Genomic DNA, 22,908 nt, shown 5'->3' with positions numbered 1-22,908 from the left:
ATTGGATTTTATAAATACTAGAATTACAAATTATTAAACACGTAGTAGCCTAATTTTACGTTTTTGAGCAAGTCATCAGTATAAAGTTATGGACTAATTACGTCAAAACAGCACTCAAGCTGCTATTACAAAAATATCGGAATACTAATGATTTCCTCACCTTTTCAATGGCTCTCCCATTGTAGGCATTAACGGCTGCGCCGTTTTCATTCAGCGATTGTAACGAAACTGACATTGACCCCCTTCGGCTTATGTTTGGATTTTTCGTCTGAAACGATTGCCGTTTAAATATTTCTGTTGTATTTTTTAAAAAACTGTCCATTTTCTTTCTGAAGAAAGAAGATTTTCTTTCTAATGGAGATTTACCAATCGAATGTAGGTCTAATTCAGATTGTGAGAAGCCTCCACGTCTTGTCAACATTGTTTGGTCTAAGGATAGCTTCCGATCACGGGCTTTGACTTGTGGACTTTCAAGAGGGGTTTGTACGACATTAATATCTGATTCCTGTATATTATTTTGTTCGATACTTGAATCAATGCTAACATAATCACATAAATCACCAGCTATACTGCTAGACTTTTTCAACGAACAAGCCATCGAGTTGACATTGACATCCTCATTGGGCTTATCGGTATTCGTTGAACTATTTAATTGGTCGTCACTGTTTGCACAATCTTCATTCAGAGTTTCATCTGTATCAATAGTTTCGTTAGTTTCAATACTGCTGTGAAAGATGACATCTGGATTTGTCGCGCTTGGAACGGCCGAACTATCTGCTTCAACATTTTCCATTTCATCAAAGAGATCTTCGTTTTCATTGAAATCTTTATTTTGCATAACCTTACTACCCTTGGGAGCCTTTATCCGCATGCTGCTGTTCATTTTGACAGTTCTTAATATCTCCCTTATTTTAATGTTCTCTTTTAATGTTTTAACATCGGCGATGAAAGAAGGGGATTTCTCTTTATCCACATATTTTGCTGGTTTGTCTTTTTTAGATTTTTGCCTGAAGCGATCCATTTCAATAAGACGTTAACGCTACAGTTCAGCACAAATTATTTTGTAGTCACAAATCACGTTTTTCTTTCACGTCACTCGACTTCGTTAATTAACTTTATTCTGTTTTTAACATTACACATTGAAAAATTGTTCGGCTATAACAATGACGACGTGACTTTGGAAATATATTGAGGAATTTAATATTCGTCAATACTAGTAAAAAAAATGGTAAGGCGCACAAGCACATCGCTATCGTACGAATCGATCCTTAGCACATCGATATCTTTATAGTTTTAGGTCGATGTCACAACTGAGCATATGGGCACGTCACACAAAATAAACAAGTTGCGGAACAGACACGGTCTTTCGCTTGATTAGTTATAGAATCGACGTTCCTTTCAGCGCACAACTATCGCATTATTATTATCACTTTACTTGAGATAATCTTCGATAGCGTTATCGAATATTATCTCTATAACAGTTATATATCTAAATTTACAAATGTTACATTAAATGTATAATTTAAAAACGTTATTATAACATAGTAAAATTGATATCAAGCACGACAGTTTCGTTTCACTTTTTAATGATTTGTCCTTCATATTTTAATTTCCTACTATATTGCTACTTTATCAGTATGGCGGCAGTAAATATGTATTGTCTAAATATTTGATTACTGTGGTTCTCCATTAGATAAGAAGTGTAGGTATTTAGTTGACGTGAAAACACAATAATATTTTTGGGTAATTAGAAAAACTAGTCATTAATCCTTTTTAAGCTCTTGAATGATTTAGCACTGCCTATTTATTATATTTATTTCTCTCTTATTATTATTTCTTATTTGCTTTAAATCTTTTAAATATTTTCTGTTTTCGAACAACGTTTTCGATACTTACTGGAGTCACCGTAATGAAATTGTTTAAACTATAATAAAATTCGCTAATATTATTAACAATAATCATCTTCAACTCACTTTACTTATGGGCCTAGTACTCTTTCAAGACACGTCACCGAGCCCAAATTCGTTTTTGTTTGTTTCATATTTGGGTAATTTTTGTTCTATTTATTGTACCTACAAATATACCATTACAAAACTGTTAACAGAAGTATAAAAATTTCTTACTATTTGCAATATTATTTCGACAGCTTGGTTACAATGAAATTATTCAGGTATGTTCTTCGTGTAAAATATTTAACTTTTTGAGAATTAATCTCAACAAATTAAGAGTTGCTCAAAGGCGTTAAAACCGCTTGTCAATTGCCAATAGTAATTAGATCCTGTTGTACTGGACTCCTAAATTTATGCAAAAGCCAAGACGGGATCGGACCTTTGATACAAGTGTTAACAATGACCTCAAAGTTTTCAGTTGAGGGTAACCGCGTCTTAGCATTTAATATGTACATATTGACATTATCTTCAATTGAATTTATCGATTCAGCCGTTGTTTTCGGGCGATGTTAGGGCAGTTTCAGCAAATCGACGGATTGAAGAGATTATCCGCTCATTGCTGAATACGATTCACGTCATTGTTTGTACATCGTGAAAGTCGTTCGTAAATATATCTTCAATATAACTAGTCAGGTCATAAGTATTGTCACACAGTAAAAACTTTTTTTTTAGAATGCTGGCCACAAAAAAGTTTATTGAATTCGAATTTCGAATTGTTCATGAAAATAAAAATGTATACTTTTAGAATTTTACTCATTTTTAAATATGGAGTGGACGCTTAAAGAAGACCGTGTTGCAGTTATTGCGTTGCATCGTTGCGGTTACGCGCCAATTCAAATTTTTAACATACTGAAAAATTTGAATATAACCAAAAGATTCGTTTATCGTACCATCAAACGATATAATGAAGACTCTAGTGTAGATGACAGGTCAAGAAGTAGTCGCCCTCGGTCTGTTAGGAAGGACTCCAGCAGTGATAAAAGGTGTGAAGGCGTGAATTCAAAGAAATCCCAAACGTAAGCAGAAACTGTTGGCCCTTCAGATGGGGTTAAGCAGAACCACGGCGAAAAGGGTGTTAAATGAAGACTTAGAGCTTCGGGCATATCGAAGAAAAACAGGACATCGTGTGAATGCTCGTCTAATGGACCTGAGACTGAAGAGATGCCGCGCTTTGTTGAAGCGGTACGCGGAAAAAATATATCGGAAAATTCTTTTTTCGGATGAAACTTTTTTTACCGTAGAAGAGAGCTACAACAAACAAAATGATAAGGTGTACGCACACAGTAGTGAAGAAGCGAGCAACCGTATTCCGCGTGTCCAACGAGGTCATTTTCCATCCTCGCTCATGGTATGGTTGGGAGTTTCTTATTGGGGCTTAACAGAGGTACATTTTTGTGAGAAAGGTGTAAAAACGAATGCAGTTGTGTATCAAAATACAGTCCTGACGAACCTTGTGGAACCTGTTTCTCATACCATGTTCAATAACAGACACTGGGTATTCCAACAAGGTTCGGCGCCAGCTCATAGAGCGAAGAGCACACAAGACTGGCTGGCGGCACGTGAAATCGACTTCATCCGGCACGAAGACTGGCCCTCCTCCAGTCCAGATTTGAATCCGTTAGATTACAAGATATGGCAACACTTGGAGGAAAAGGCGTGCTCAAAGCCTCATGCCAGTTTGGAGTCACTCAAGACATCCTTGATTAAGGCAGCCGCCGATATTGACATGGACCTCGTTCGTGCTGCGATAGATGACTGGCCGCGCAGATTGAAGGCCTGTATTCAAAATCACGGAGGTCATTTTGAATAAACTTTAGTGTCATAAGAATCTATGTTTTGTTAAGTTCATTTTGGTATATGAATGGTTACATAATGAATAAATTTGTTTCAATTATTTTACATTAAACATGTGACAGAATTTATGACCTGACTAGGTATATATGTTTCCCTTAAAAATAGTTTCTGCCTACAGATTTTTTATATTGGTTAATGTCTGATGTTAAATGTTTAAGCAAGAAACGATTCAGTTCCCACGTGGACTATGTCAAAATTGTTCCCATGAAAACAGCTTACCGCTAAATTGGTGATAGCTTGGTACTTGCGGATGAAAAGGCTACGAAAAATTACGAATACGAACTAATTATCAAGATGTGACGAATGATTTTGTGTTCTTATAACAAAGAATTAAGCGTATAGAGCTACCTATAGAGCTGTCCCAGTTACGAAACATTGAAATAAAATTTAAGCGCCAGAAATCAGTTCGTGAAGCAAGACTGCTGGATAAATGAACCGTTTTTTATAACTAACTACTAAATATTTATAAGTGGGATGCTAGCCTTAATTATCTAATGAGTTCAGAATCTGTAAATTTATAATGCAAATGCAAATTACCAAATAAACAAAAGCCTTGTAAATTCAAAACCAGTTTTAATTTTATTAAACGTGAAGATAACTAGGTAGATTTTTATTTATTACTTAGATGGATGGAGGTCACTGACCGCCTGGGTTTAAGCAGTTCCCGGAGCTCATAGATGTCGTCAACGTAAACGTTGCCGCCCACTTTGCGACATGAGTCTCAGTTTTACAGTACAACGCCTGCCGCATTCAAATCAAATCAAACCAAAATCCGGCTTCCGTAGGTTTAACCCGCGATACCCTACCCAAGTGACCCCTGGTGGTCCCAAAAGGGAGTTGAAAACATAATCGGTGGTAGAACCTTCTCCAACTGGCTTTCGACCACCCTCCAACTAGAGTCTGCCACCAAATTTTCTAGCTCTGTTTCGGCGTGCGGGTTCGAAAGCTCTGCTCCTTCCTATTCCTCTTCCTTGTCGGACGTGAATCTCGGTGATACTTGGAACATGCGGAGCAGACGGGTGTGCGACCCCGCGGTACGCGGTTTTCTGATGAGGTTACAAGGAGACCCATTGAAGCGTCCACTTCCATCACACACCGCTCATTAGGGGACCTAAACCCGGGTGTCAGTACTAAGCTACGCCCGGAAAGCTGTCCCGTCAACTGGTGTAAAATCTTGTCGTGTGATCGTCGTGCCGGAGTTCAACAGGTTTCTGTCTTCATAGAAGGCCACCCATATCCACCCTATCCCGAAGAAGGGTGACCGATCGGCTCCTCAATTCTATCGCGATAACTTCTTTGTTTTCCAAGGAATAGAGCGAATCATAAACATCCATCTCCTTAGTACAAGAGAGATTCGACAGCTGAACAGTTACCAGCAGCACGGTTTCTTCTGTCACAGTTGCTCGGCCGGCGATCTTATTGTATACCTCGCGCATCGTTGGTCTGAAAACTTGGGTTTGACCGTAAGTGTTGACATCGCGAAAGCTTTTATCTGGTATGGAACACTTATGCCCAAATTACCAGTTAACGGGATCCTCGAAGGATTTTGCAAGTGGATTGCTAGCTTTTTGGATGGGTGCAGCATCACAGGCGGCTGCCCCGATGTCATGATCAACGATGTCAATCAACGTTACACAAGGTTCATTTTTATCCACGCTTCTCATTCTGTATATCACTGACATGCTATCTATTGATGATATGCATTACTAATGTAATCACAGACCTTGGGGTGCGCTATATATAGGCCACCAGTCTCTCACAGACCGTGGTACAGGAAAAACGATCGAAACTTGTGTCTGAAGTGGAGAAAGCTCTGGTGAGAAGTGGTATTTCACGCCTAAGCAAAGACTTTTGCTTTACAAAGCATAAGTCCGGCCTTGCATGAAGTACCACTCCCAACTTTCGGCCGGGCTCCCAAATACCAGCTACTTTTATTTAAGTCCATACAGAAGAGGGAAGGGATTTCGGTTCTCTCTGTGTTTAGTACCATGTACCATGAAAAGTGCTTTGAGGAATTGTTTGAGATGATCCCATCATCTCGTTTTTACCATCATACCGCTGGGCCCCAGAGCAGAGTTTATCCCACTACCGAGAATCCCCGCGTTCATCCAGTGAGTTTTAAGAAAATTTGTGAAGTAAAACATCGTGTAATAAAAATCAAACCCGCAAATTTTAATTTGCGTAATTACTGGTGGTAGGACATGTTGTGAGTCCACGCGGGTAGGTACCACCACTTCGCCTATTTCTGCCGTGAAGTAGTAATGCGTTTCGGTTTGAAGAGCGGGGCAGCCGTCGTAACTATACTGAGACCTTAGAACTTATATCTCGAGGTGGGTGGCGCATTTACGTCGTAGATATCTATGGGCTCCTGTAACCACTTAACACCAGGTGGGCTGTGAGTTCGTCCACCCATCTAAGCAATAAAAACTTTTTTTTCTACAGCGCACCATCCAGCTTTGTAACGAATATCCCACCCCTTCCTTCTTTAAATGAGGCTTGCTCTGCGGTAGACCGCGGCTCGGCTCTGAGCCTGGCATTTTTCCCCATTAGGTGGGCCGTAGGCTCATCTGCCGATAAATAAGGCCAATATTTTTTTTTTATCGGTACTCGTTTTAAAAAAGATTGGTAGTTTTTGCTAAGAATAATTCGTTTAGTGTTGGAATCGGGCATTAGTCGCATCGTTTGACACGAGTGCAGCGAGCGTCTCACCGTTTACGCCACGAGGACTTCAAAAAGCGTTTGAAGTTATTATTGAAACACTCTACAATATTACAGCTAAAAGATAATGTTGACTATAAAGTAACGGTAGCATTTTTATCTAGGGGTGTGTTAACTTGAAATGAGTTTTTTTATATTTTATTACATTCATGGGTGAACGAGTTCACAGCCCACCTAGTGTTAAGGGATTACTGGAGCCCATAGACATCCACAACGTAAATGTGCCACCCACCTTGAGATATTAGTTCTAAGGTCTCAGTAGTTTTTTTTTTTAAAATCTGTCTACCTCCAACTTGATCGGAGCCTGTTTTAGTGAGTTCTCTTTCATGCCAGTTCTCACAATTATTCTTCTCGCACTATCATGCTTCATGCTATCTTTCTTGGTCTCAGTATAGTTACAACGGCTGCCCTACCCTTCAAACCGAAACGCATTACTGCTTCACGGTAGAAATAGGCAGGGTGGTGGTATCTATCCGGGCGGACTCACAACAGGTCCTATCACCAGTATTATAAAAGTTCGTCGTGTGTTGGCTGGTTTCATTATGTGGTTTTATTCTCAAAACACTGTTTTGTTAAACGAACAAAATAAAAACACGCAAAGAAAATAAAACGATTTTATTCATTAAATCTCACATCTTGATGATTGTAAAAGAAAAATAAAGGAAAAATTTCATAATAAAAATAGCTGTCGCTTTACAGAAATGAAGACAACGCAATGGTACGGCCTTCGAGCGCATCGAGTGCACGTCCTGAATACCACAAGAACTAGCGAAACATCTTCGAGACGACTTCAATTGATTTTGCCGGTGGCACGCGATTTATTCAACCGCCATCTGATTTACAAAAAGGAAATATCTCTGAACCTGGTGTACGTTTTAAATTTAAACTTGATTTCTGAGTTCGTTTATTTCTTCGTATCCGGAACGTCAAATTCACTGACTTGAGCGTCAACCAATTGCTTGCTGCGTAGTTTAATTACTGCATGACCGGGCACGTTTGGATCTTCCATTTCGAATTCGATGAGTCCTGTACAAAAATAAAGGTTTATGTATGATTTAGACGATCGTATTATTAGATAAGGGAACATATTACGTAACAATTGTGTTTCGAGATTAACATTAAAATGAGAAATACAACATAATATAATAAAATTGTAAATAAGTGCAATCTTCAGTAAAAACAAGTTCTCTGGGCTAAAATACTACGAAAATATGTTTCGAAAATATATTAAATGAGTACTTTTGTTGTGGGTTAACATAAAAACAAAAAAACTCCAAACAATCCTACCTAATTTCACGTTTGTTGGTTAGATCGGTCAACGACCTCAGGGTGCATCTGCTATAGAGGGTTACCGGAATTGGGCAACTTGAGGGATTAAAATACTTCCTGCTACCAGTAAGGAGCACAATAACTTTAAAAAAACCAAGATTCTACGAGGATACAGAAGGAATGCGAGCGCCTCTTTTAAAACCAAGATCTAATTAAGTGTGCAATCTTAACATTATTACGTGAAGTATTGGTACAACATTGTGAGATGGACTCTATGAGCAGGGTCGATCACTTCATTAATCAATTAAAGTTAGCTCGTAAAGTGAGGTAAGTTCGATCATCAATATTGGATATTTAGACACATGTGTCACTTAACTAACACTTAATTGTACACGCTTGTGATATTGCGATTTAAGCAACTTTAAATCGCACGAAATTCACGAACCCTAGTAATTGTGGTTTTGTATGTTTTTATTTTGAGAAAAGTACAGAAACTCTTGGCCTACGTGATCTTAAATGGTAAACGTCGTTGCTAGTTCACTAACATTAAATAAGTGCCCCAATTTTAACTAATTTGAGTGAATTCAACAATAGTTGAAAATGGATATATAGGATATAGTTGTTATTTTAGTTATATGATATTTGTTCTACACACACTCATCACTTTTAATTATTATTCTCATAATCCTCTCGCAGGTCTGCTGGAAGAGATTTCTTAAAGAAATAAGCAGTGCCTTTGTACATAATTTTCCTATTACTCTGTACTATGTCTTCTTTTCTGTGTGTACATAAATAAATAAATAAAAATGGATTTCCAATTTGAAACATCGTCACCGTAGACAACACACTGGCGGTCGCCCTGCCTTCATAGTTGGGATCTAACAACAGAACTTGTTACAAAGGGAGCAGTTTGATCGTATCTCTTGCAACATTGCTTACGTTGCGTACTAATATGATTCCCTCGTATTAGTAAGCAACGTCCTCCGTCATGAGAGAAAGCATGAACGTAAAACAATTCAAAATAAAAACCGGCAAATTAGTTGTGACGGTCATTGTAAATCGGTTCAAGTCGTTCTTGCCTTAAGGATAAGACACCCGGTGCGTTTGTATCGAGAGATGCGACACTTTGAATCTCTCAAACAGGTAGCAATGAAATGAGTACATAACAAATCTACACGAATTGACTTCTAGGTGCAGGAGTAACATCGTTAAATATCAAATCCGCAAAAAAATTAATTTGCGTAAAACTACTGGTGGTAGGGCGTCTATTGAGTCACATGGGTAGGTACCACCGCCCTTGCTATTCTGCCGTAGAGCAGTAATGCGCTTCGGTTCGATGGGCGGAGTAACAGTTGGATTGTAAAACTGAGACTTAGTAATCACATATCTCAAGGTGGATGGCGATTTACACACCGAGTTTTTCGTTGGATCATCTCAATGGGTCGCGATTCCGATCCGGTGGTAGATTCTGCGAAGCACTGCTCTTGCGGGGGCCAGTCTTACCACATTATCTCGGGTGAGCTCACTTACCAGTCACAGCGTAGGTGAAATATTAGCTTCATAGGCTAGGCATATAGGTAGGAAAAAAGGATGACGATATGTACGTTGTTGATGTCTATGGGCTCCGGTAACCACTTAGCACCAGGCGGTCTGTGAGTTCGTTCACTCGTCTAAGCATTAAAAAAAAAGAACGACAATATATTTTATTTAACGCCGTAAAATTTAAAAACAAATAATCAGAAAAACCAAATTATTAAAAATGAAACTGAATAAACCTTAAAAGATTTAAAAAAACTAGAGGTCCCGCAGTAGTCTAAATTCGACTATAATTAATTGGAATTGTAAGTTTGTACACTATTACGATTGTATTTTATACTTCTATAATCACAAATTTCGCCAAGACTACACTATAAAAAATATTAACAAAGACAAACAATTATTTAATCTATTCTCAATTTGACAACAGACGTCAAGAACAAAAATTTGACAATAAATAGTACGCATGCGTGTGTGCGTCAAATACATGGTATGTAGTGTGTGTAATGTTTTCTTTATTGATTTAATGTATCTTTTATGCATTATTTAAAAAAAATATTAGCATTGTACACTTCTTCTCTATATTCTCTATAAGTGTGGCAAAATTTCATACTCCTCCGTCCGCGCAATTTTCGTAAAAAGGGATACAAAGTTTTTGCTTCACGTATTAATATATAGATGTGAAATCTCTAAACAGTAAACGCAATTTAAAAGGATGGTTCAGAATTAATACATTTGTATCAAGCGAAACGGCCAGACCACAGCTAGAATGAATATCTCACTGTAGAATAACAAACAAACGACTCGACAAGCTTAGCTTAAAACGTATAAAGTTTTTCTTTTACGGTTTCGTCTCGGGTTTTTTTACAGTTTCCGTGGCTAAATTCGTAAAACTATATGTAAAACCAACCTTGAACAAATAAAGAATCAAAAGGTTTATATTTATTAAGGTAAGACGTCTTGTGAGTCCGCGCCGCTAGGTACCACCGCCCTGCCTATTTCTGCCGTGAAGCAGTCATGCGTTTCGGTTTGAAGGGTGGGGCAGCCGTTGTAACTATACTGAGATCTTAGAACTTATATCTCAAGGTGGGTGGCGCATTTACGTTATAGATGTCTATGGGCTCCAATAACCACTTAACACCAGGTGGGCTGTGAGCTCGTCCACCCATCTAAGCAATAAATAAAAAAAAGTAAATGGCATGATATTTATGATCGTATTAGTCAGGAACTTCAGTTTTCTGAAAGTCGAAAGTGTCGGAACGATACTTCGATAAGGCTATGCGTCATGATAATCGCCTTATCGTTGCCGCCGCTGACTACTCCCCGAATCCTGATCATGCAGGAGCCAGTCACCGTCGACGCCCTAGACACGTCCTTACGGATCCATCAGATCCAATAACCTTTGCATTAGATGCCTTCAGCTCTAATACTAGGGGCAGGCTTAGGGACCCCGGTAACCGTACTCGTCGAACTCGACAAAGAGGTCGACGTGCAACCTAACCCATGCATCAGCCCGCTGAGTTTCTCGCCGGATCTTCTCAGCGGGTCGCGATTCCGATCCGGTAGTAGATTCATTCGCGAAACAATTGCTCTTGAGTTGTTAGGTCTCCTTCGGAGGCGCTCGGGCAATTGTTAGCAAATCCCACCCCTCTTGGCTGAGCCTTTGCTCGCCCACCTGTCCTGGTGAAACTGGAAAGGCCTTCGGGCCACCAGTAAACTTTCAATCATAAAAATAAAATAAAAAGTCGAAAGCGTGAACATTAATCATAAAAACTGTTGGGAAATCCATCTCGTTATTATTTTTGTTGAGCGAACATTCAGCAGCTTAAATCGCCAGGTCGTAATTAATCTCGACGACCTCAATTATTTGAGAAAACCATAAATTATTCCACAAAGATGAGGTCCTAACCTCGGTTTCCGCACAGTAAGTACCTACATCCCGGCCCCGCTTTTGTCACTCGAATTTCATGGAACGATCGCAAAAACAATTTCAGCAAAGGTATTTAAGGCAAAAATACAAGCATATTCGCATACATATTGTGTATACCTACACAAAGCACATATCCGTTATAACACTTTCATATTCCGAAACGAATTTTTTTGGTCCTAAACTGCTTTCATAATTTCCTAGTGCAGGTCTGAACTTGTTCATGGCTGTTTGCTAACTTCAAATTAATCTTTGGACGGTAACAAAAATATTCAAGGATCAAAATTATTCGTTCCTCACAGAAAATATTTTAACGTTTTTCAGACATCCGGCTACAAAATTTATAATTATTGAATTAAAGTCAAATATGCATACGCATAATATTAGTGTAATTAAGTGATGTCGTAAAAATTATAAAATCTGCAGATTTATACGTAATCTCAAGCATTTATAGTAAGTACATGAGGCCTCATGAATTGTAGTATCGGTTATTCTACTATTAATATCTGCACAGCACCACACAAATAAACGACACCCATCAGAGCATCGCAGATCTCTCACTGAACTATAACCCTAAAAACTTTAGGGTATAGTCGCCATATGACAAATACTTTTTTTCGAATAACAACAGGTAAATACAGTAAATAGTACGATACTACAGCTTCACCAGATTCCGGTTAGTACTAGGAGCATCTGTGGATCTTGAAACCCGGGATTCTTGTCCAGTGTGCAATAAAAAAAGAACCAGTCCGGCGCAAATATTTTAAATAAGGAATAGTACGAGTATATACTAATAGGTTAAGGTAGGCTGAGTTGCAAATTCGTAAACTGGTACCAATAGCAGCATTAATGAAAAAAATTTCAATCGAATGAGATGTTGAATCTTGTGCTTATCATTCTTTACCAAAGAATAATTTACTATAAACCTTCCATTTTTAACTTCCTATTTCCTATATCAAGTTTTCATAGCAAAGCATGTTGTAACCTTGCATAATTGGTTACTATCATCCTATATGTTTTTAAATACTCTGGTGTAATTAACCCTCAGACACAGCCCACTGAGTTTCTCGCCGGATCTTCTCAGTGGGTCGCGTTTCCGATCCGGTGGTAGATTCTACGAAGCACGGCTCTTGCTAGGGTTCGTGCTAGCAACGTCGTTTGAGCTTTTTTTTCCTACCTAAGCTGAGAGCCTTGATAGGCTTAGGCAACGCGACCCACTGAGAAGATCCGGCGAGAAACTTAGTGGGCTGTGTCTGAGGGTTAATTTACTCGTTAAGCCCTTCGTCGCAAGCGACGGGTACGACGAGAACGATGACCGGGGTTTGAGCCCCGTTAGCTCACCTACTAGTAAAAGTTACGCTGAAATAGCCTCTCAGGGCTCTCAGCTTAGGTAGGAAAAAAAAAAAAGTGTAATTGTAATGACGTGAGTATCTTAAAGAAGGCGACACAACGCCTGAGTTACTTAGAACCAATAAACAAATCCTTATAATATGTAATTTTGATAAAACATAACACCGAGCTTAGAGTAGGATTATATGTGGAAGGTCTTTCCAAGGAATGAAGGTACAAAAGCGGTACAAAAGACTCAAACAAAGAAAACCTTTGTTGCAGAACACAACAAGCTACCCCGTCTCCTCAGGATACCGCTGAAGCCATAGACATCTTAACGTCACACATCACCTCGACATTAGATAGGTCATCGAAACAAGTTGTAGCGGAGGACTTCCTTTACCGCTTCAAATTGTCCGACGATATTAGGGAACTCCTTAGAGCTAAGAACGCCTCTATACGCGCCTACGACAGGTATCCTACCGCGGAAAATCGAATTCGAATGCGTGCCCTACAACGCGACGTAAAGTCTCGCATCGCCGAAGTCCGAGATGCCAGATGGTCTGATTTCTTAGAAAGACTCGCGCCCTCTCAAAGGTCTTACTACCGCTTAGCTCGTACTCTCAAATCGGATACGGTAGTAACTATGCCCCCCCTCGTAGGCCCCTCAGGCCGACTCGCGGCGTTCGATGATGATGAAAAAGCAGAGCTGCTGGCCGATACATTGCAAACCCAGTGCACGCCCAGCACTCAATCCGTGGACCCTGTTCATGTAGAATTAGTAGACAGTGAGGTAGAACGCAGAGTCTCCTTGCCACCCTCGGACGCGTTACCACCCGTCACCCCGATGGAAGTTAAAGACTTGATCAAAGACCTACGTCCTCGCAAGGCTCCCGGTTCCGACGGTATATCCAACCGCGTTATTAAACTTCTACCCGTCCAACTCATCGTGATGTTGGCATCTATTTTCAATGCCGCTATGGCGAACTGTATCTTTCCCGCGGTGTGGAAAGAAGCGGACGTTATCGGCATACATAAACCCGGTAAACCAAAAAATCATCCGACGAGCTACCGCCCGATTAGCCTCCTCATGTCTCTAGGCAAACTGTATGAGCGTCTGCTCTACAAACGCCTCAGAGACTTCGTCTCATCCAAGGGCATTCTCATCGATGAACAATTCGGATTCCGTACAAATCACTCATGCGTTCAACAGGTGCACCGCCTCACGGAGCACATTCTTGTGGGGCTTAATCGACCAAAACCGTTATACACGGGAGCTCTCTTCTTCGACGTCGCAAAAGCGTTCGACAAAGTCTGGCACAATGGTTTGATTTTCAAACTATTCAACATGGGCGTGCCGGATAGTCTCGTGCTCATCATACGGGACTTCTTGTCGAACCGCTCTTTTCGATATCGAGTCGAGGGAACCCGCTCCTACCCACGACCTCTCACAGCTGGAGTCCCGCAAGGCTCTGTCCTCTCACCCCTCCTATTTAGCTTATTCGTTAACGATATTCCCCGGTCGCCGCCGACCCATTTAGCTTTATTCGCCGACGACACGACTGTTTACTATTCCAGTAGAAACAAGTCCCTAATCGCGAAGAAGCTTCAGAGCGCAGCCCTAGCCCTAGGACAGTGGTTCCGAAAATGGCGCATAGACATCAACCCAGCGAAAAGTACTGCGGTGCTATTTCAGAGGGGAAGCTCCACACGGATTTCCTCCCGTATTAGGAGGAGGAATCTCACACCCCCGATTACTCTCTTTAGTCAATCCATACCCTGGGCCAGGAAGGTCAAGTACCTGGGCGTTACCCTGGATGCATCGATGACATTCCGCCCGCATATAAAATCAGTCCGTGACCGTGCCGCGTTTATTCTCGGTAGACTCTACCCCATGATCTGTAAGCGGAGTAAAATGTCCCTTCGGAACAAGGTGACACTTTACAAAACTTGCATAAGGCCCGTCATGACTTACGCGAGTGTGGTGTTCGCTCACGCGGCCCGCACACACATAGACACCCTTCAATCTCTACAATCCCGCTTTTGCAGGTTAGCCGTCGGAGCTCCGTGGTTCGTGAGGAACGTTGACCTACACGACGACCTGGGCCTCGAATCTATCCAGAAATACATGAAGTCAGCGTCGGAACGGTACTTCGATAAGGCTATGCGTCATGATAATCGCCTTATCGTAGCCGCCGCTGACTACTCCCCGAATCCTGATCATGCAGGAGCCAGTCACCGTCGACGCCCTAGACACGTCCTTACGGATCCCTCAGATCCAATAACGTTTGCACTAGACGCCTTCAGCTCTAGGAGCAGGCTTAGGGACCTCGGTAACCGTACTCGTCGAACTCGACAAAGAGTTCGCCGTGCAACCTAACCCATGAATCAGCTCGCTGAGTTTCTCGCCGGATCTTCTCAGCGGGTCGCGATTCCGATCCGGTAGTAGACTCATTCGCGAAGCAGCTACTCTTGAGTTGTTAGGTCTCCTTCGGAGGCGCTCGGGTAGCTGTTAGCAAATCCCACCCCTCCTGGCTGAGCCTTTGCTCGCCCACCTGTCCTGGTGAAACTGGAAAGGCCTCCGGGCCACCAGTAAACCTTCAATCATAAAAAAAAAAAAAACACAACAAGCTATTCAAGAACATTGATCCTACCAAGCCGAGTATTAAGGAAACTGTTCTTCGCAGCAAAGAACCTATTTCCATATAATTTTGAGGAAGCACATCGTTAATAAAAGGAAATCCTGTCTACTAATTAGTTTATGCATTTAAGAGCCTCCACGTCGGCGAACAACGTTGTGGAAACTTCACCATAAATAAGATTTATTTTCAAAATTACTGATCAACTAACTAGCCTTTGTTTACTTGCAGCTTATTAAAAGCTGTGCATATATTGTAAAAAAAAAGTTTTAAATATATTTTGTTCGTAATGTACCTTGAAGATGTCGGAGAAGCTGTTGTGGGAATTGAAATTTGGAAATTTAGGGAGAGCAACTTTTGTGAGTGCATTATTTTTTTAAACACTTTTAATTACGAAGTATTTAATGGATGCATGCATTACCGCGAGCTTAGAGTCTCACGTGTAAGGCGGTTATCTTATCTAAAGTTCGACATATAAACCGTTACTTAGTTTTTAGGCATATCTAATAATGAAATACCTAAATAATTGGCACCTAAAGCTAACCACCTGTTCAAATAAATTCGTAAATATTTTTGTTATGAATTAAGAGTAACATTCACGAAGCTATCATCCATTTCAAAAAAGTGATACGTGATTGGAAACGAATTAGGTACTTTACATAATTTTGCAAACAGAGTTAACTTGGACGAACAAAGACTATTAACAACGTTACATCCTCATAAAACCCGTTTACCATTTTACTTTATTGATTTTCGCTAAATAGTAGCCTGACTTGCTGAATTCCTGAATTCAGTAAAACTGACTGCACTTTCCTATTTCCAATTCAAAATGAATAATAGCCATTCCTAAATGTCACAGGGTGTAAATGCTGCTTGAAGTTTATATGACAGCTGTCATTGGAAAGTCGCGTTTGACGAAGGGAACTAACTGTGGTGACAGCGGCGAGGGCAGAGACAAATCATTGTATACATTAATACTTGCGTTAAATCCTTTTATATTAATTTATGGAAGTCATAAATTAACGAAAAGAAAGGGGGGAGATTGTTACGTAATGTTAAAGTTAATCACAAGCTCCCTGAACTGTCGATGTTGCAAAGTTTATTTTACTGCACTATCTGGTTAGATGCGCCTTATTGCCCATATAGTATTAAATATACTGAATTCGTGACATAAAGTATCAAAATTACTCGTATTCCATTCTATCCCGATGTTCTAGTCGGCAAACAGATTTTTTTCTTAAGAAATACACAGGGAAGGGCAACATAACGCGGGACGTGGGTCACAACGGGGTCACAAACAGATCCAAGTTACTACACATAATAGAAGTGTATTATCGGCGTTAATAAGCGGCCATTTTGCACCAATATTTAGTCTGGCAATGTCAGGCAACTATGTAGATTGCGCGCGTCATTTTTACAACAAAAAAATATTTTCATAATTATTAAATCTAATTTTGAGTGAATATGAAAACACATACAAAGGGATAAGTTTTTGGGCCAATTTCGTTTTTCGTTTGGACAAAATTACTATAACGGCCGGTTATTGTTTTGTTTATTGTATATATTCCAAACTGAATACATACCCTGAAGCATGATGGAGTTTTGTTATGGGTTTCATTTTTTATATTTATTTTTATTTGATTAACTATCTATCTCACCAAATTATATAATATGCCAAATGATAGTTTAATAAGTAAACTGAGTGTTCCAGTTAACTTTTAATTAATAAAAATATTATATTTAAATTGTTTATTTTCCTTAACATCACCGGTATTACACCTACTTAAGAAAATCAGCCGAAATGCTCAGATCTACTACATACATGATACATTATTATAAGAGGTTTGGCCTATGAAGTTGTTGTTTTACAATACTGGCCATATGAACATTATTTATACGTGGCTGACAATAAATTCTAGATTAAAATAAATTTTATTTGAAAAATATGGAGGCCAATTTTCAAATTCAGTAATTTTTTTATTGATTAGTGTTTTGTTTTCACTATTTGTATCTTTTTCATAATTATGGCCACGATAAAAATACGAGTAATTATGGAATGCAAGTTCCGTAGCGAGTTAATGGTGGTAGTAAAAGCATAAGAAGATAAGAGTTGGCATCAAAACATATTGGTCCATTTGCGTCAAATTGATTGCACTGACAGAGAGGCGTCGATACCATTTATGCATATCTTGATGAATAAAAAAAATACGGGCATCAATTTATAAGGACTTAAATCATAACTATTGCGAGAAGAATAAATCAAAAGGACAAAAAACATGTCAAAGTGAAACATGACAAATTAATTAATTATTGAGTGAAAAGAACGCATCATTTTAATGGACTGCCCAGACAACAGTTCACTTTTCGTTGTGTGAAAATTCATATTGAAATCACGATACATACACGAGTGGATGCGTTCAAACGCGGCATCGCGTATTAATTAAAAATTGTGTTTGCACGGTACGGACGCAACTTCATTGTTCGCCGCCAAAAAAGTTCAACACTTTATTTTTGCTTTACATTTCACGCTACGGTTTGCTCGACGGAATTCAAAGGCTTTTTTAGTTCACCATAGCCGCCGAGAAAGCAATTTAACTAAAATATGAGTTAATCTATATATGAATACATGAAGCAAAAACTGTGTATCCCTTTTTACGGAAATTGCGCAGACGGAGGAGTATGAAATTTTCCACACTTATAGAGATTATTATAGAGAAGAAGTGCACAATGCTAATAATTTCTTAAAATAATGCATAAAAGACACATTAAATCAATAAAGAAAACATTACACACACTACCATGTATTTGACACACACACACGCATGCATACTATTTGTTTATTGTCAAACTTTTCTTTGCAGTCTGTCAGTTATAGTCTGTCAAATTGAGAATAGATTAAATATTGTTTTTTCTTTATTCATATTTGTCTAAAGTGTAGTTTTGACGAAATCTGTGATTAAAGAAGTATAACAGTCCTTGACAATAGAATCATAATAGTGTACCAAATTATAATTTCCATTAGTTATAGTTGAATTTCGACTACCAGGGGACCACCTGTATGAGTAAAGGCTTCATGTTACACTCGAAACTATTTAACTTTCAACCAAATTGAAAATGTGGGTCCAAGAAGAGTAGGTACTCGCTCCAATTTGCAATTGTTCTCGTGTTAAGAATAATAGCGTAAATTTCAAATAAGGTTATTTGTTATGTCTGTTCAACAATTCAAAGACAATTGCATTGCCAACAACGACTATATTACTTTAATAAAGCGATGTCATCTGACATGCAGATTAAATAAAATAGTGGATCAAACAAAAATAATAGCAAATCCGATTACAATTAAATGTTTGGATGCATCACATGAAGCCGTCTATGAACCGAAAACGTCTTTAATAATTCTTCAATGATAAAAAAAGCGAATCCAGTCGATTCGCAATACACACAATGTACATACAACTCACACAAAATCGATACACGCTGATAGTCTCAGGTTGCATTGGGCGCCTCAATTATTAAACGTAGTCAATATTGCGAATAAACGTAAAAGCGAGTTTGTTCGTTTATTACGATATTACGTCGTAGCTACTCCAGCGGTTTCAATGAAATTTTGCATACACATTGTCATGGGTACAGAACAGGACGTTTGGTACCTACCTATCGTCCAGAAAAATAGTACTATTCTCGAGGGATATTTTTTTCTACACCGATACCAACAAACCAGCTTCTGTATATAGAAATACCAATAAAATATTATCTTTTAGCTCAATTAGAGGAGATAAAGAACTTCGAGTCACGAGTTTAAATTTTTAAACGAAGAGACCGAATGAATATAAAAAAATCAACAAAATATCATAAAATAGAGAGTTAAAAGATCATAAATATATAAAAAAATTAAAAGTTTAATCAGGTATCCCGTTTTTCGTGAGAAATTGTATGCTCTAACTCTCTAACTATGAATTCTGTTGTAAGCAACACAAGATGCCTTTTTTTCACTATCACAAATTTTCGCAGTAATACTTACGTACATACATATTTACATCACTGTATTCGGCCGATTGGGTTACCGCAGTCTGCAGGCACCCACTCTGATATATGAGATCAATGTTTCAGTTGTATTCCCAAATGTCAGACTGATAGTAATGATTCTCGCAAAACAACCTAGTATCCTTAATATTTGAGAACGATAATCATAAACTAACATAATATAAATATATTTACGACCGTCCGTGATGATATAAGAAAATTTGAATTGTCGATGCAAAATCGATTATTACCGTGAAGATATAATGCTTGAAAACGAACCATTAGTCAGCGCGTGGAACTGCATTCTTATTTTGAAATATGTAGGTTCATTGAAACGTGTCAGCTTGTTACGAAAATTGGCGTGAATTCTGTCACAATATCTATTCGAAGAAAACTCCTAGTTCTATCACATATATTATGATTTCTAAGCTGATCTGACGTTCCAATAAATCCTACGTATAGCGTTAAAGCAGAACATCACATGAGAAGTTAAATAAGTTTTAGCTTGTTACTCACATGTATAGGTAGCTCGCGTACAAAAAAAGTTTATAAGTTTGACCGGTTATACTTTGATTTGGTTATTGCATAGACTGGTTTTTTATTGCTTAAATGATGAACAAGATCTATACGGACAGTCCAAACGGTGTTAAACTTTTTTTTTTTTTTTTTTTTTTTTTTTTTTTTTTTTTTTTTTTTTTTTTTTTTTCCCTACCTATGCTGATAGCCTTGAGAGGCTATTTCAGCTTCGCCCTAACGTTAGTAGGTGAGCTCGCGGGGCTCAACCGGAGAGTTGCTAACACTGACCCTAGCAAGAGCAGTGCTTCGCAGAATCTACCACCGGATCGGAAACGCGACCCACTGAGAAGATCCGGCGAGAAACTCAGTGGGCTGTGTCTATGGGTTAGTTCGCTCGTCGAACCCTTCGTCGCAAGCGACGGGTTCGACGAGGACGGTGACCGGTGCTTGTGGTGCCTAAAAGCACCGTTAATGGATCAGGAGGATCCGTAATGACGTGCTTTGGGCGACGTCGACGGTTTACCATTCGGTCTACTGGGTCGGGTATGTAATTTCCAGCGGCTACGATGAGAGGGTTCTCATGTCGTGCCGCCTTCTCAAAATGGCGCAGCGATGCCGACTGTAGATACTTACTAAGGGAGTCGAGCTCCAGGTCGTCGTGGAGATCCACATTCCTAAGGAACCAAGGCGCTCCGACGGCTATCCTGCAGAATCGTGATTGAATAACCTGAAGGGATTTCAAGTTGGTGCGGGCTGCGTGAGCGAACACTACGCTTGCATACGTCATGACGGGGCGTATACAAGTTTTGTAGAGAGTTACCTTATTTCGGAGGGACAGTTTGCTTCGACTACAAAGCATTGGATAGAGTCGTCCTAGAATAAACGCGGCGCGGTCGCGTACCGTTTTTATATGGGGACGGAATGTCATCCCTCTGTCGAGGGTGACGCCTAGATATTTGACCTTCGAGACCCACGGAATGGGCTGGCCAAAGAGAGTGATGGGACTAACGGCGGAGGTGTTTGCGCGCCTACTACGGAGTGGGATGCTCGAAGTGATGTTCGGAGGGCGACCCCTTTTGAAGAGCACCGCTGCGCTTTTCGTGGGGTTGATGTCTATTCGCCACTTCCGGAACCACTGTCCCAGGGTGGCTACTGCGATCTGGAGTCGCCGATGAAGCAGCGACATCTTCCTACACGAGTAGTAGATAGTCGTGTCGTCGGCGAAGAGCGCTAGATGGGTCTCCGGAGACCGGGGTATATCATTGATATACAAACTAAATAATAACGGGGAGAGCGCGGAGCCTTGCGGGACTCCGGCGGTCAGTTGACGGGGACGAGAACGAGTTCCCTCTACTCGATATCGAAACGAACGGTTCGACAAGAAGTCTCGTATGATGAGCACGAGTCTGTCTGGCACTCCCATGTTGTACAGTTTATAAATTAAACCGTTGTGCCAGACTTTGTCGAACGCCTTCGCGATGTCGAAGAAGAGGGCGCCGGTCGGGATTTGTTTACGCCTATTTAGTCCTATCAGAATGTGCTCCGTGAGGCGGTGCACTTGTTGTACGCACGAGTGTTTAGAGCGGAATCCGAACTGTTCGTCAATGAGAATTTTGTTCGCGGTAACAAAATCCCAGAGGCGTTTCCTAAGGAGCCGTTCGTAAATTTTTCCTATCGTCGAGAGGAGACTAATCGGACGGTAACTAGAAGTTTCGTTTGTCGGTTTGCCCGGCTTATGTATACCGATAACGTCCGCTTCTTTCCACACCGCGGGAAAGATGCAGTGCGTCATAGCGGCATTTAAAATTGTAGCCAACATTGCTATCAGTTGGACTGGCAAAAATTTTAGCGCGCGGTTGTGGATGCCGTCGGAGCCGGGTGCCTTCCTAGGTTGGAGGTTGTGGATCGCGTCTCTAACTTCGTCAGTGGTAATGGGGGGTAACGCGTCCGAGGGCGGCAGGGAAGCTCTGCGCTCGACCTCCCTGTCGACTAACTCGGTGTGTTCGGGGTCCGCGTGTTGAGTGCTGGTGGTGCACTGCTCTTGCAGTGCATCGGCCAGCAGCTCAGCCTTGTCATCGTCATCGAATGCCGGTGGTTGGCCTGAAGGGCGTACGAGGGGAGGCATAGTAGCGGTAGTTTCGGATTTGAGAGTCCTAGCTAGTCGCCAGTATGCTTGGTGGGAGGGCGCGAGTTGTTCTAAATAACTATGCCAATTATCGTTACGCGCGTCGCTTAAGCGGGAGTGGACTTCGCGTTGTAGACGACGCATCCGAATCCGGTTTGAATGCGTGGGAAGACGATCGTAGGCCCGGATTGCCGCGTTCCTAACTCTTAAGAGATTCCTAAGATCGGGGGACAGTCTGATGCGGTGGAAGCTGTCCTCCACATCGACTTCTTTAGAAGATCTAATGATCGCGGAAGATAAGTGATCGGTAATGATGTTTATGGATTCGACGGTGTTCTCGGGGGATAGATTCGAATCCGGGCCGTAAGGGAGGATTGGCGGAGCGGTGTCGGCTAGGCACGTGCCCAGCTTATTCCAATCCACCATGGTCCTCGTAACAGTGACTGGGTTGTGGGGGCGACCGAGCTGCATAACGACAGGTCGGTGGTCTGAGTCGAGCTCTGACATTGCTTCGATGGAACGCAAGCGCAGAGTTACGTTCCTAAGCAATGCCAGGTCTATAGTGCTCGGACGGAGCGCGATGTTATACGGATAACATGTTGGAGTTGGGGGACCGACTATTTCAAAGGTGAGGTCGTCTATAAACGCGTCGAGACGCCTACCGTTAACGTTAGTACGATGGCAGTTCCACCTAGTGTGGTGGCAATTTAAATCGCCTGCCAGGATGACGGAGTCTCCCATGCCGAACAGTGACTCGATGTCACTGCTCAGAAGGGGCTTGTCCGGGGGGAGATAAACGGATGCGATGACGATCGGCTGGTGTCCCGTCAGCGAGATACGGCACACTGACGCCTCGATATGTGAGAGCGAGGGAGTATCGAGAGGGACAACGTGCAGGGCCCGCCTATAGTAAATGGCAGTCCCGCCTTTGGAGGCGGTGAGTCTGTCATTCCTAACCATGACGTAATTCGCGACTTTCGGGTCGCGACGCGAGGGCTTCAGACAGGTTTCCTGCACTAATAG

The 22,908-nt window shown here is 40.7% G+C and overlaps 2 protein-coding genes across 6 annotated transcripts in view; both read right to left on the bottom strand.

Annotated features, from left to right (window-relative positions):
• The window catches only part of LOC114245131 (uncharacterized), an 82,023-nt gene extending 80,755 nt beyond the window's left edge, over positions 1–1,268 (bottom strand). For all 5 annotated transcript variants that reach the window (XM_028177150.2, XM_089730454.1, XM_028177151.2 and 2 more), the window contains exon 1: positions 161–1,268. In XM_028177150.2, coding sequence (XP_028032951.2) covers positions 161–1,021 — 861 coding nt within the window. In that variant the 5' untranslated portion in view covers positions 1,022–1,268. The remainder of the gene's footprint in view (positions 1–160) is intronic.
• Positions 1,269–7,148: 5,880 nt separating this feature from the next.
• LOC114245167 (uncharacterized) overlaps positions 7,149–22,908 on the bottom strand; it is an 80,763-nt gene continuing 65,003 nt past the window's right edge. The window contains exon 10 of the mRNA XM_028177217.2: positions 7,149–7,547. Coding sequence (XP_028033018.2) covers positions 7,426–7,547 — 122 coding nt within the window. The 3' untranslated portion in view covers positions 7,149–7,425. The remainder of the gene's footprint in view (positions 7,548–22,908) is intronic.

The sequence above is a fragment of the Bombyx mandarina genome, chromosome 01 (genome assembly GCF_030267445.1).
Source record: "Bombyx mandarina strain Sakado chromosome 01, ASM3026744v2".
Taxonomy (NCBI): Eukaryota; Metazoa; Arthropoda; class Insecta; order Lepidoptera; family Bombycidae; genus Bombyx; species Bombyx mandarina.
Note: the sequence above shows the minus strand (reverse complement) of the source record. Positions and strands in the feature narration are given on the sequence as shown.